A 12,811-nucleotide genomic window follows, 5' to 3' on the forward strand; every position below is an offset into this window, starting at 1 on the left:
TTCAGTTTTGCTAGGGCTCCTTGATGCCACACTCGGTCAAACACGGCCTTGATGTCAAGGGCAGTCACTCTCCCTCACCTTGTTTGAACCAAGGCTATAATGAGGTCAGGAGCTGAGTAGCCCTGGCGTCAGTGAGCAGGTTATTGCTAAGCAAGTGCCGCTTGATAGCACTTTTGATGACCCCTTCCATTACTTTGCTGATGATCGAGAGTAGACTGACGGGGCAGTAATTGGCTGGGTTATATTTGCCCTGCTTTTTGTGTACAGGACATACCTGGGCAATTTTCCACATAGCCAGGTAAATGCCAGTGTTGTAGCTGTACTGGGACAGCTTGGCTAAGGGTGCAGCAAGTTCTGGAGCACATGTCTTCAGTACTATTGGCGGAATATTGTCGGGGCCCATAGCCTTTGCACTACCCAGTGCCTTCAGCTTGTTTCTTAATATCGCAAGGAGTGAATGGAATTGGCTGAAGACTGGCATCTGTGGTGACAGGGAACACGACATTTAGGAAGGACAGGAAGCTGGGAAAAGATGGAGGGGTGGCTCTGTTAATTAATGATGGTAATAGCAAATAGAGAGGGATGACCTAAGTTCAGAAAACCAGGATGTAGAAGCGGCTTGGGCAGAGATGAGAAATGATAAAGGCAAAAGGTCACTTGTGGGAGTGGTGTACAGGCCCCCTAACAGTATCTACAGGGTAGGACGGAGTATAAGGGAAGAAATAATGGGAGCTTGTCAGAAAGGTATGGCGATAATCATGGGGGATTTTAGTCTAAAATCAGATGGGCAAAGATAGCCTAGATGAGAAGTTCATAGAATGCTTTCAGGATAGTTTCTCAGAACAGCACGTTCTGGAGCCAACCAGAGAGCAGGCTATACCAGACCTGGTATTGTGAAACGAGATAGGATTAATTAATTACCTCATACTGAAGTCACCCCTAGGTAGCAGCGATCACATGATTGAATTTTATATTCAGTGAGGGAGAGAAGAGTGGATCCAAGACTAATATTTTAAACTGAAATAAGGGCAGTTATGAGGGCATGAAAGCAGAGCTAGCTAAAGTGAGCTGGCAAATTAGGTTAAGGGATAGGTCAGTAGAGATGCAGTGGCAGACATTTAGGTGATATTTCAGGATACACAGAATAGATACATTCCAGCAAGAAAGAAAAATTTCAAAGGGAGGACCCACCACCCGTGGTTAACTAAAAAAGTTAAAGATAGCATCAGACTTAAAGAAAAAGCATATAATTCCGCAAGGATGAGTGGTGGGTCAGAAGATTGAACAGAATATGAAGAACAGCAAAGAATGAGTAAAAGGTTAATGAAGAGAAAAAAATGAGAGTACGAAAGAAAGCTAGCTAGAAATAGAAAAACAAATGGTAATGGTTTCTATAGATATTTATAAAAGAAAAGAGTTGGTTCTGTAGAAAGTAAGTCTGGGGAAGTAATAATGGAAAATAAGGAGATGGCAGGTGAGTTGCACCGGTATTTTGCATCGGTCTTCACTGTTGATGACACAAGTAACATCCCAGAAACAGCTGTAAATCAGGAAATGGAAGGGAGGGAGGAACTCAAGAAAACTACAATCACCAGGGAAGTTGGACTGAGTAAGTCCCTGGGCCCTAATGGACTTCATCCTAGGGTCATAAAAGAAATAGCTAGTGAGATAGTTGACGTGTTGGTTTTAATTTTCCAAAATTCCCTAGATTTAGGGAAGATTCCATTAGATTATTTGGAAAATAACAAACATAATTCCTTTATTCAAAAAGGGAGGGAGGAAAGCAGGAAACTACAGGCCAGTTAACTTAACATCTGTCGTAGGGAAAATGTTAGAAGTTACTATTAAAGAACTCATGTGCTGTGGACAAAGGGGAACCAGTGGGTGTACTGTACTTAGATTTCCAGAAGGCATTTGAAGGTGCCACATTAAAGGTTATTGCGGAAAATAAAAGCTCATGATATGGGGGCTAACATATTGGCATGGATAGAAGATTGGCTAGCTAACAATAAACAGAGAGTAGGCATAAAATGGGTCATTTTGTGGTAGGTAGGATGCAATGAGTGGTGTGCCACAGCGATCGGTGCCGGGGCCTCAACTTTTACAATTTACATTAATGACTTGGATGGAGGGACCGAAGGTATGGTTGCTAAATTTGCTGATGATATAAAGATGGGTAGGAAAATATGTTGTGAAGAGGACATTAGGAGGCTCCAAAGGGATATAGATAGGTTAAGTGGGCAAAGATCTGGCAAATGGAGTATCATATGGGAAAATGTGAAATTGTCCATTTTGGAAGGAAAAATAAAAAAGAAGCATATTATCTAAATGGTGAGAGACTGAGATTCAGAGGGTTCTAAGTGTCCTAGTAAATGAATTGCAAAAGGGTAGTGTGCAGGTACAGCAAGTAATTAGGAAAGCTAATAGAATGTTATTGTTTATTGTGAGGGGGAATTGAATACAAAAGTAGAGAGGTTATACTTCAGTTATACAGGGCATTGGTGAGACCACATCTGGAGTACTGTGTACAGTATTGGTCTCTTTATTTAACTAAGGATGTAAATGTAGCGGAAGCAGTTCAGAGAAGGTTTACTAGACTAATACCAGGAATGCGAGGGTTATCTTATGAGGAAAGGTTGGACAGGCGAGGCTTGTATCCGCTGAGAGTAAGAAGAGTAAGAAGCAACTTGATTGAAACATATAAGATCCTGAGGGGTCTTGACAGAGTGGATGTGGAAAGGATGTTTCCTCTTGTGGGAGAATCTAGAACAAAGGGTCAATGTTTAAAAACAAGGGTTCACCCATTTACGACGGATGAGGAGAAATTTCTTCTCCAAGTAGTGAGTCTATGGAACTCTCCTCCCCCAAAAGGCAGTGGAAGTAGAGTCTTTGAATATTTTTAAGCTAGAGCTAGATAGATTCTTGGGCAGGATTTTCCCCTCGTCGGGCGGGCGTGGCGGGCAGGCCTGGGAGCAGCTGCGTAACGGTCAGCCACCTGCGATCGGGCCCTGACCGTGATTTCACGCTGGCTGGCTAATTAACGGCCAGCTAGAGTGAAACTTGCGCTGAGAGCCTCAGCGCTGCTGGGGTGGGGGAGCGGGAGGAGCGCGAGCACTCAAGTTTGCGCCTGCACGGGGTGCGCTCACTGAAAGCTCCCTGAAGGCACAGAGCTGCCTCAGGGAGCTGAAGAATTTTAAAATGAAAAAAGAAGAATCAACAATTAATATAAACATGTCCCCAGATGTGGCTCAGTGTCATGGAGAGGGACATGTCAAAAATAAGTTTAAAAATATTTGTTTTTTTATTCATTGTTGGAAACCTCATCCCACCCATGGATTAGGTTTTGCAAAAAATACAAAGGCCTCCTGGCCTATTCGCCTGCCTGCCAACCATAAGGTTGGATGGGCAGTGAAAGATTCTACTTAATTACCTGCTTAAGGGCCTTAATAGGCCTCTAATTGTCAGCGGGTGCGCGCACGCCCACCGACCGGAATATTGCGCGAGTGTGCGATGACGTCGGGACGCTTCTCCGATGTCATTGTGTGCTATTTCACGCTCAGGCGTGTCAGGCGCGCACCCGCATGCCGAGCTGAAAATCCTGGACCTTGATAAGCAAGGGGGTGAAAGGTTATCGGGGTGGGTGGGAATGTGGAATGTGAATGTGGATAGAGGTTACAATCAGATCAGCCATGATCTTATTGAATGGCGGAGCAGGATCGAGGGGTCGAGTGGCCTTCTCCTGTTCCTAATGCGTATGTTCATATGTAGGTTAATATTTCACCTGTCCTGTCCTGGTTTTAGCTATTCCTACCAGGAGATCTGCTGTCATGGTATGTCGATGACTTTTTGAGACTGATGATGGGGATTATACTGTGTGAGGTCCCAGGCACTTCACATGTGACTAGCCAGTTGCCGTCCTAAGTGTCATGACTGTGCCCTGGATTTGTCACACACCTTGCTGGTCTCCGCCTTCTGAGCCATCGTCCTACTAACACGTTGGGATTTTTTTGCCATATCTGTCATCCCCTGTCTTCAGCACTTAGAAGAGAAGATGTCCCCGAGGTGACATCCCCATACCACACCAGCCAAAACCGATGGGCCCCTCACTTAGTTTTGCCCGACAGCTGAGTCAAGATCCTGGGGAATGGCCACTGGTGTGTACAACCAGCTACTTTGTGTCATAAGTGAGAATTGAAGAGTTGTGGGATACCAGTTTCACTTACCCACACACCTTTTGACATGGGTTAGTGGCTTAACAGCGGTTCAAGGGTACTAGCCCTCCCAAACATCTCCCACATACCCCATTTATAGAACTGACAAAATGCTATCCTATGCTGTTTAAGGGGAAGTACCCATCCCAAAAAACAACCTCCTTCCAAAACATTAACCCTTGTTTCCCTGTGTATTTTAACTGTGTATTTCCAACAATCTCTAGATTAGCATATTGACCGGAATTTTCCCATTCCAAATTGGATGGGAACAGGGCAGGACGGCAGAAATAATGGCTGCTGAGCAGTGCGGCCAAAAATGCTGCCTTTGTTTCCGCCCAGTGCTATTTCCAGAGGGCGGGAGAGGGAGCAGGACCCAAACAGCCCCGTTCCTATTAAGGAGTTAATTTACAAAGTGGCGGTTTCATTAAGAGCCCCTCTCCAGAAAGTTTTCTGATTTTCTGTGAGGCCGGCCGACTTCTATACCAGTTGCATGGAGGTGGGAAGAGCTTTAAAAGTTAAGTAATGTTTAAGCACTTCTGATTGCTTTTATGTTTTCAGTTTAAACACCTGTTGAGATGAGTAGTTCTAAGGTCAAATTGTTTATTTGGGGGATTTATGGGTTTTTTTAATACGTGTATAAATACTTTAGAGAATCTGTATGAACATTATCAAATACTTCTTAACACATTAAAAAGCTGGATGACTCCCAAGGCCCCATAAACCCCCAATTATTTAAACAATTTGACTCTTGACAATGCTTATAATGCTGTATAATAGCGTTTATTTGGGAGAATTTATGGGCTCATATATTTAAATTTGAACATTCTTGAGATGCTGTTGAGATTCTTTCAGGCCGATGTATTTTTAAAGGGTTGGGATTGGAGGTTGGCCTTTTAACCTGCTTGCTCCAGAACTGGTGCATCTCCAATCCCATCTCCGTCCCGACCTCAGGTCTGCTGATGTGCGTGGAAGACCTGCCTCAAGTCCAGTTAAGGCCCCAGGGACCACAAAATCGAACTCCCTGACAGTCTGGAAATGGAGGCAGAATGTGACTCAGGTTTGGTCCTAACTCCCAATTCCCACCTCCTGCGAGAAATTTGGGCCCCTTGATATATTTGGTAGTATAATATCTTTAAAGGAAAATGTTCCAAATGCAAAAAGATGTTAATTTCTTTGATTACCAGGTAGGAGGAAACAAATTAAGCACATGCAAGATTTCCTTAATCTTGTCCATCACCATCCACCAGCTCCCCCACAATCTACAACTCCCAGATTAAGATTTTAGAACCAGTAGTTTTAGGCTTGGCGGATATTTTAAAGTTCAGGAATGCTGGAATCTCAGGATTCAAATTCATCTACTATTATGAAATACCCCAATTCAACTGGAGTAGATGTGAGAGGTGATTGATGCATCGTTGTACTAGCAAAAAGCTGCTGGTAATTCTCTTCAGTGTAGTGGCAGAGGAACCTCAATACAAATCTTACTTCCAAATAAACTGCCTGTGTACAGACGATGGTTTGATTAAAAGGTGGCTTGTGCTAAAACGGCTGATGAAGTTTCCTCATTTGTCCTCCATTGTTATATGGAAATGTCTCTCTCCCCTAAGCAGATCCAGTTTAGAGCTAAAAAAAAACTGAATATATTTTCAGATACAAAATGTTCAGAATGATAAAGTGTACTTTTTTGGTTAAAGGTTTCACACAGGTTGGCAATGTCTAGCAGTGATCCTTGCTTCCAGGTGAATAACAGAACCATTGGAGAGAAACTACAGGAGAACAGAGTTCATTCTGAAATCAACCCATACAGGTTAGTACAGTTAAATACTTGCCTTTACGTAAAGGGAAGTCAGAATTCAAAAAAACAATGCTAATTAATAGAGTGTTTTATCATGAAATAATTATTTTGAATCAGTTTTAACTTTATCATGAATTAAGATAACATTTTACTGTAGCTTAAGATAGCATCTTACCACAAATTAAGATGACATTTTACCATGAATCAATATAGATTGTTATCATGAAGTAATATAGCATATTACCACACCATCAAAACATTTTTGCATAATGAATTACTTTTGGAATGTAGTTACATAGACAGTTATTCTGCTGCAGCAAAACTAAACAACAGTGGGGGTAAAGACCAATTGGTCTGTTATTATTGGTGCTACTTAAGGGAGGAATGTTGGCCTAGGCCTCAGAACAGCTCCCTATCCATTTCTAATTAAGCTATGGTTCTTTGACATCCAGCTGAACTACAAGACAGGAGTTCAGTTTAACATTTCATCTGAAGGATAGCACTCTGGCAATGCAAGACTCACTGGAGTCTCAGACTAATATTCTGTGCTACTGGAAAATCAAGCCCAGAACATTTCATTGCTCAATCGAAAATCCTCAACAGCTTCTTCGGAGGAGTTAAAGACTTCCCATGTCAATCAGTAAAATATTTGTTTTACTCTGGGGAGGTGATTCGGCCCTGACAAAGGTTAACCTATGTTTTTTCTTGTCTTTCCCTTTACTCTGTGTGTGAATGAGAGAGAAAGAAATGAGGAGAGAAGACAAGAAAGATGGAGGAGAGGAGAGAAAGATAAAAGTAAAGGAGTAGAGAGAAGAAAAATACAAGGAATAAAGAGAGAAATATTGGTGAGGGGGAAAAGAGATGAAGAGAGAGGGAAAAGGGAAGAAAGGAAGATGGGAGGAAAACGAGAGTCTGTGGGGGATACTAAGATCAATCTATCTTTTTTGCTGCAGTTTTCCAATAAGGACCAGTAAATTATCATTTCAGCACCAGGCCTCAGGAAGGATATATTGGCCTTTAAGAAAACAGTTTCACTAGAATTATATCAGGGCTAAAAAAGGTTAAATGATGAGGACATGATGCTGCATAAAGTTGGCCTATATTTAATTGAATTTAGAATATTGAAGAGTGATCATATCAAAGTGTGTAAAATGTTGAAAGGATTTGACAGGGTAGCTGCAGAGAAACTATTTCCTCTGGGAAGATAATTAAGAGCAAGGGGCCATAATCTTCTAAATAGCTTGACTCTAATTTTAAGTGAACGCGGACAAATGGAGTTGAGGTACAGATCAGCCATGACCTAATTGTTCGATGGGCTGAATTGCTTCACCCTGTTCCTCATTTGCAGTTCTACAAGTCTCTGTTCTCCATCTGTCTCAATCTGCAACACCTATGGTAAATTCCCTTCAGTATCCAGGTTGTTCTTTGCAGCCTTTTCATACCCATCAAACACCTGCAAAATCCTGCACTATTTTTAAAAAAGCATGAGGTCCAGCAAAGGTTCAAGAACAATGTATAGAGTGTGCAATTGATCTCTTCAGTCCAGCTGGGCCTAGTTGGGGTGATAGGTTGGGGAGGACCTCAGTTGAAGCAGCACAACATAGCCCCACCTCAAAGTAGCAGATCAGGTGGAAACAGAGAGGATGCTGCTGATGAGTCCCTGCAGGAATCCTGGCTGTGCAGCTCATCCCATCCCCAAGATCTGTGGCTGGGGATAGAGCTCAGTTGGGGAGGTAGGGGGAGAGTAACTCCCACTGCACTTACCAAGTGAAATGGGAGCCTTGAGAAATTTCAGGGACAGTGCTTCTAATTGGAAGTTGACTCTCCAAAGCAATTTGAAATATTCCACCCTAGATCAACTGTCTGTCTTTCTTGTTTGTTTTGCAGAAGGGACCATCTAAAACCTGTGGCACAGAAACAGAGGAGATAATGGTTATGGACAAGCCTTTGCAGGGACACTCCTGAAACTCCTCAAGAACCACTTGCACTATCCTGATCTCTGCTGTCTTAGGATCCCTTGGTATCAATGCCAGCCGAACAATGAATGTGACATCCAGTTCAATAGTACTGTAAATATAGAGGAGCCATTTTTTACAACCTGCATGGTCAAACTTGCAATCGAAAGCAACTCGTCTCAAGTAATTCTTTCGATTAAGCATTTTCAGGAGGTGGGAACACATTTCTCAGGAGCTTGAAAGATCTTTTTTTTTGTTTCCATTCAGTCATTCTGTGCTGAAAACATGAATCCCTCCAGTGACAGTGTTCAATGAGTGCCATCCATCTTCTGGTACCTTTTCCACAGTTGCTACTCTTCAGGCTTGAGCCCAGAATGGTGAGAATTGCTAGGCTATTCGATATTGAAGAACTGCAAACCCCACATCGATCGTTCGACTTCCAATTCTGATTCCACTCTGCAGCCCATTTCCAAGAGGGATCATCAATTGGTGACGATCAGGAGAGGGGAAAGCCTAGGTGAACCTCCTGCACCACCCACAGCACTGAGGACAATTGTAGATTTAAATCTTAATTGAATTGTGGCATCTGACAGCACTTAGTCATTTTATGAATGAAATCAATGCTGTACATTGGAGATGAACATTTTATTTTCAGGTGATGTTAAGTTGAACTCCAAATGAATGTTCACTAAGACAACATTCTGGAGGATTGCAAATATTACACATTTGTTCAGGAAAGGGGAGGGGGATAAGCCCAGCAATTACTAGCCAGTCAGCCTAATGACAATGGTGGGGAAAGGGGGAAAAATATGTCCGCTGTTTGGAGTCATACCTATTACAAAGGAAGTTGATTGTGGTTGTTGGAGGTCAGTCTCAGTTTCAGAACATCACTGCAGGAGTTCCTCAGGGTAGTGTTGTCAGCACAACCGTCTTCAGATGCTTCATCAATGACCTTCCTTCCACCATAAGGTCAGAAGTGGGGATGTTCGCTGATGATTACACAATGTCCAGCACCATTCATGACTCCTCAGATACTGAAGCAGTCCATGTCCAAATGCAGCAAGACCTGGACAATATCCAGGCTTGGGCTGACAAGTGGCAAATAACATTCATGGCACACAGGTGTCAGGCAATGACCGTCTCCCACAAGAGAGAATCCAACCATCGCCCCTTGACATTCAATGGCATTAGCATCACTGAATGCTCCATTATCAACATCCTGGGGATTACCATTGACCAGAAACCGAATTGGATGAGCCATATATATACTATTTCTACAAAAGCAGCTCAGGGGCTAGGAATCCTGTGGCGAGTAACTCACCTCCTGACTCCCCAAAGCCTGTCCACCATCTACAAGGCACAAGTTGAGAGTGTGATGGAATACTCTCCATTCACCTGGATTAGTGCAGCTCCAACAACATTCAAGAAGCTTGACACCATCCAGCATGGGCACCCCATCCACAAACATTCACACCCTCCACCACCGACGCATAGTGGCAGCAGTGTGTGCCATCCACAAGATACACTGCAGGAACTCATCAAGCCTCCTTTTACAGCACCTTCCAAACCCATGACCACGACTATCTAGAAGGACAAGGGCAGCAGACAGATGGGAACACCACCACCTGCAAGTTCCCCTCCAAGGCACTCACCATCCTGACTTGGAAATATATCACCGTTCCTTCACTGTCGCTGGGTCAAACAGCTGGAACTCCCTTCCTAACAGCACTGTGGGTATACCTACATCACCTGGACTGCAGCGGTTCAAGGAGGCATCTCACTACCACCTTCTCAAGAGCAACTTGGGATGGGCAATAAATGTTGGCCCAGCCAGCAATTCCCACATCCCATGAATGAATTTTTAAAAATGTAATTGCTACACTATTGGTAACCATGCTTGTAAATGCCTGGGCCTTAAATGCTGTAATTCTCTCCTTAAAGCGTTTCAAATCTCTACCTCTCCTCCTTTAAGATGCTTCTTGAAACATACTTCTTTGACCAAGCACCTTGGGACGTATTACTACGTCAAAAGTGGTATATAAATGCAAGTTGTCGTTATGGAAGTCCAATGGATTTACTTGATTCTTTCCCAGTACGTTAACACTGTCAGATGGATCACTGAGCAAGTTCCTAGATGGACTTGTGTAATATTAAGCCAGATAAGAACATAAACTTCCTAGGCTTTGACTCCTGTTTGACGCACTGGTTAGCTGATCTCAGCTGGTTGGTTGAAGGAGGAGTATTTGGTCTCCGCAGCCGTTAGGGTGAGTTCGGTTGATGGGAGAGTTACCAGCAGGGACTCCTGGACCCCATCAGTATCCAGCGACTCCTGCTGGTGTGGATACTGGTACAAGGCTGACCCGGCTTGGCTCTGAGAGCTTTCCACAACCCAAGTCGCCATTGTTTATTGCACTCACTCATGAGGCTGTGCCCAAGCAAGAGTCAATGGAGGGGAAATAAACTACAATAGCTGAGCCTTTCAAGATCCTAAGGTCCTGTGATCACACTAAATAAAAACAGAAAACGCTGGAACAACTCAGGAGTTTAGCAGCACCTGTGGAGAAAGATACAATGTTGATGTTTCAAGTCGATGACCTTTCATCAGTTTTTATTTTGAGCATCTGTAGTTTTTTTGACTGTGATGACTTTGTTCACCTCACTCCAATCATTACCTCATGGGAGAGGAGCCCCAGAGGAGTTGGGGAAAGCCATCATTTCTTCATTCATTTATTTTAACCATTCTACCTATTCCACGTGTTTGGATTTTAGAATTCAAAAGTGAAAAAAATATGTTTATGTGTAAGGGGGATATCTAGAATTCAGGGAAATACATTAAACCATGGGCGGGATTTTCCAGCCCTGCCAACCGCTGGGATTGTCCGACTTTTGGCTGGGCCACCAAATCTCCTGTGTCAGGTCCCACCACGACGGGGCTGAAAAATCCCATCCCATATTTCAACAGTATTTTGATGGTGCGCAGCAGTTTCATGACAGGATATGGGGATTTTTTTTACATCCATATTTGTGTAACTGGGTAAAACAAAACAAAACTTGAACACCATGACTTGTGCCTTCATATTATTTATTAAGTTAATAAAGTTAATGCTGCAGCTGTGGTCATGTGTTGCCTATGCCTTGGTTGGTTCTTACTGCCAGTGTCTCATGTGCATCCCACTCCTTTTCCCAACTCTATTCCTCTTTTTTTCTGATGTACAGGGCGGGATATGGTTTCACAAGTGTTGGTGATGTCTCCAGTTCCTTGCTTGAGTGATTGTTATTCATGTGCTGATCTTGATGGCGAGTCCTAGGTTTTCTCCCAGTTTTAGGGGGCCTAATGGGGGTGGGGATGGATGTGCCGGAATTAAAAGGCCCACTGAGCTCTAAAAATGACTGCAAAACGTTTTCTCCGTGCACCTCCCCCACCCTACCCGCTATATTAATGATTATGGCAAGGTAGTCCTTTGCCAAAGGCTTCCTTAGTATCGCCCAGCTCTGCCTCCAAGAAACAACAACACTTTGGGAGGAGGCATTTCTGTGTCTTTTGGCATCAGTAACATGAGGCTGTCTTCCACTTTCTACCATTCCTGTTTTTCTACTTTCCAGCTCTCCCCAAAAGAATAGTTTAAGCTGATGTTCCGAGGCAGACTACATTTTATTGTATTGCTGGACTGCCCCTTTATGCAGCTAGACTGAGTGAACCAGCATGGTTGCACGGGATATCTTGCCTAGATGGGCTACCAAAAGAAGGAGGGCTTCAGGCCTCACCATTCAGAGACAGGGATTGTTCCCTGCTCCTCCCCCCACAATCCATCTGACATGTGCCCAAAGCCTGTACTGAACATGTTCTTCAACCCAGTGAGATGGGACAGGGCCACAGTGGGGTCAGCTTGGAAGGCCTGTCCGGCCAACCTCTGATGGGAATTTCCCACCCCCATGCTCACCTCCCCTCCTCACCCCATGATGAAAATAGAAAGTCTTAAGTGTTGGCGGGTTATTTGACCATTGCAGATGAGCCAAATCCCATTGTCTATGCCCACGTTACAAATCCATGTCTGCTGCAGATAGCCTACTCGGGTTCAGCACTGTCAGATGGCTCCTTGCTTCTTCACTCCCATTGCCCAGTATATACTGAGCATGGTAGAAGCTCCCCAGGAACTTAACAATGAAGCATCTTTCTTCATTCTCTCTAAGGTGAGACCACATTTGGTTTGATTCATAACCTGCTGTCTCTAGAGGAGATAGCCTACAGAATACTGAGTAGGTTATAGCCAGACATAGGTTGTAACCAGTACAACTGCTCCTCATATACCATTGCAAAAAACAACTTTTATTAATTTATATAGCTCCTTTCATGCCTTCAGGATGTTGCAAAGCACTTTACAACCAATGGAGTAGTCACTGTTGTCATGCAGGAAACACGACAGCCAAGTTACACACAGCGAGATCCCACAAGCAGCAATGTGGTAATAAACAGATAATCTGCTTTTGTGATCGATTGAGGGATAAATATTGACCAGGAATTGGGGATAACTCCTTAGCTCATCCTCAAAATAGTGGCATGAGATTGTTTACATTCACCTAAGAGGAAAGATGGAGCTTGGTTTTTGGGTGAGATGTTTAATTCAAGGCCTCGTCTGCTCTCTCAGGTGAATGTAAAATATCCCAAGGCACTATTTCCAAGATAACATAAATACTGTGGCTACAGGAGCAGGTCAGAGGCTGGGAATTCTGCAGCAAGTAACTCACCTCCTGACTCCCTAAATCCTGTTCACCATCTGCAAGGCACAAGTCAGGAGTGTGATGGAATTTTCTCTACTTGCCTGGATGAGTGCAGCTCCAACAACATTAAA

The 12,811-nt window shown here is 43.5% G+C and overlaps 1 protein-coding gene across 1 annotated transcript in view; it reads left to right on the top strand.

Annotated features, from left to right (window-relative positions):
• Positions 1 to 11,527, top strand: part of adam19b (ADAM metallopeptidase domain 19b) — a 154,298-nt gene extending 142,771 nt beyond the window's left edge. Inside the window, exons 22-23 of the mRNA XM_078550528.1 lie at positions 5,906 to 6,018; positions 7,894 to 11,527. Coding sequence (XP_078406654.1) covers positions 5,906 to 6,018; positions 7,894 to 7,936 — 156 coding nt within the window. The 3' untranslated portion in view covers positions 7,937 to 11,527. The remainder of the gene's footprint in view (positions 1 to 5,905; positions 6,019 to 7,893) is intronic.
• The last annotated feature ends 1,284 nt before the right edge of the window (positions 11,528 to 12,811 follow it).

This window comes from Cetorhinus maximus, chromosome 10 (assembly GCF_964194155.1).
Source record: "Cetorhinus maximus chromosome 10, sCetMax3.hap1.1, whole genome shotgun sequence".
Classification (NCBI taxonomy): Eukaryota; Metazoa; Chordata; class Chondrichthyes; order Lamniformes; family Cetorhinidae; genus Cetorhinus; species Cetorhinus maximus.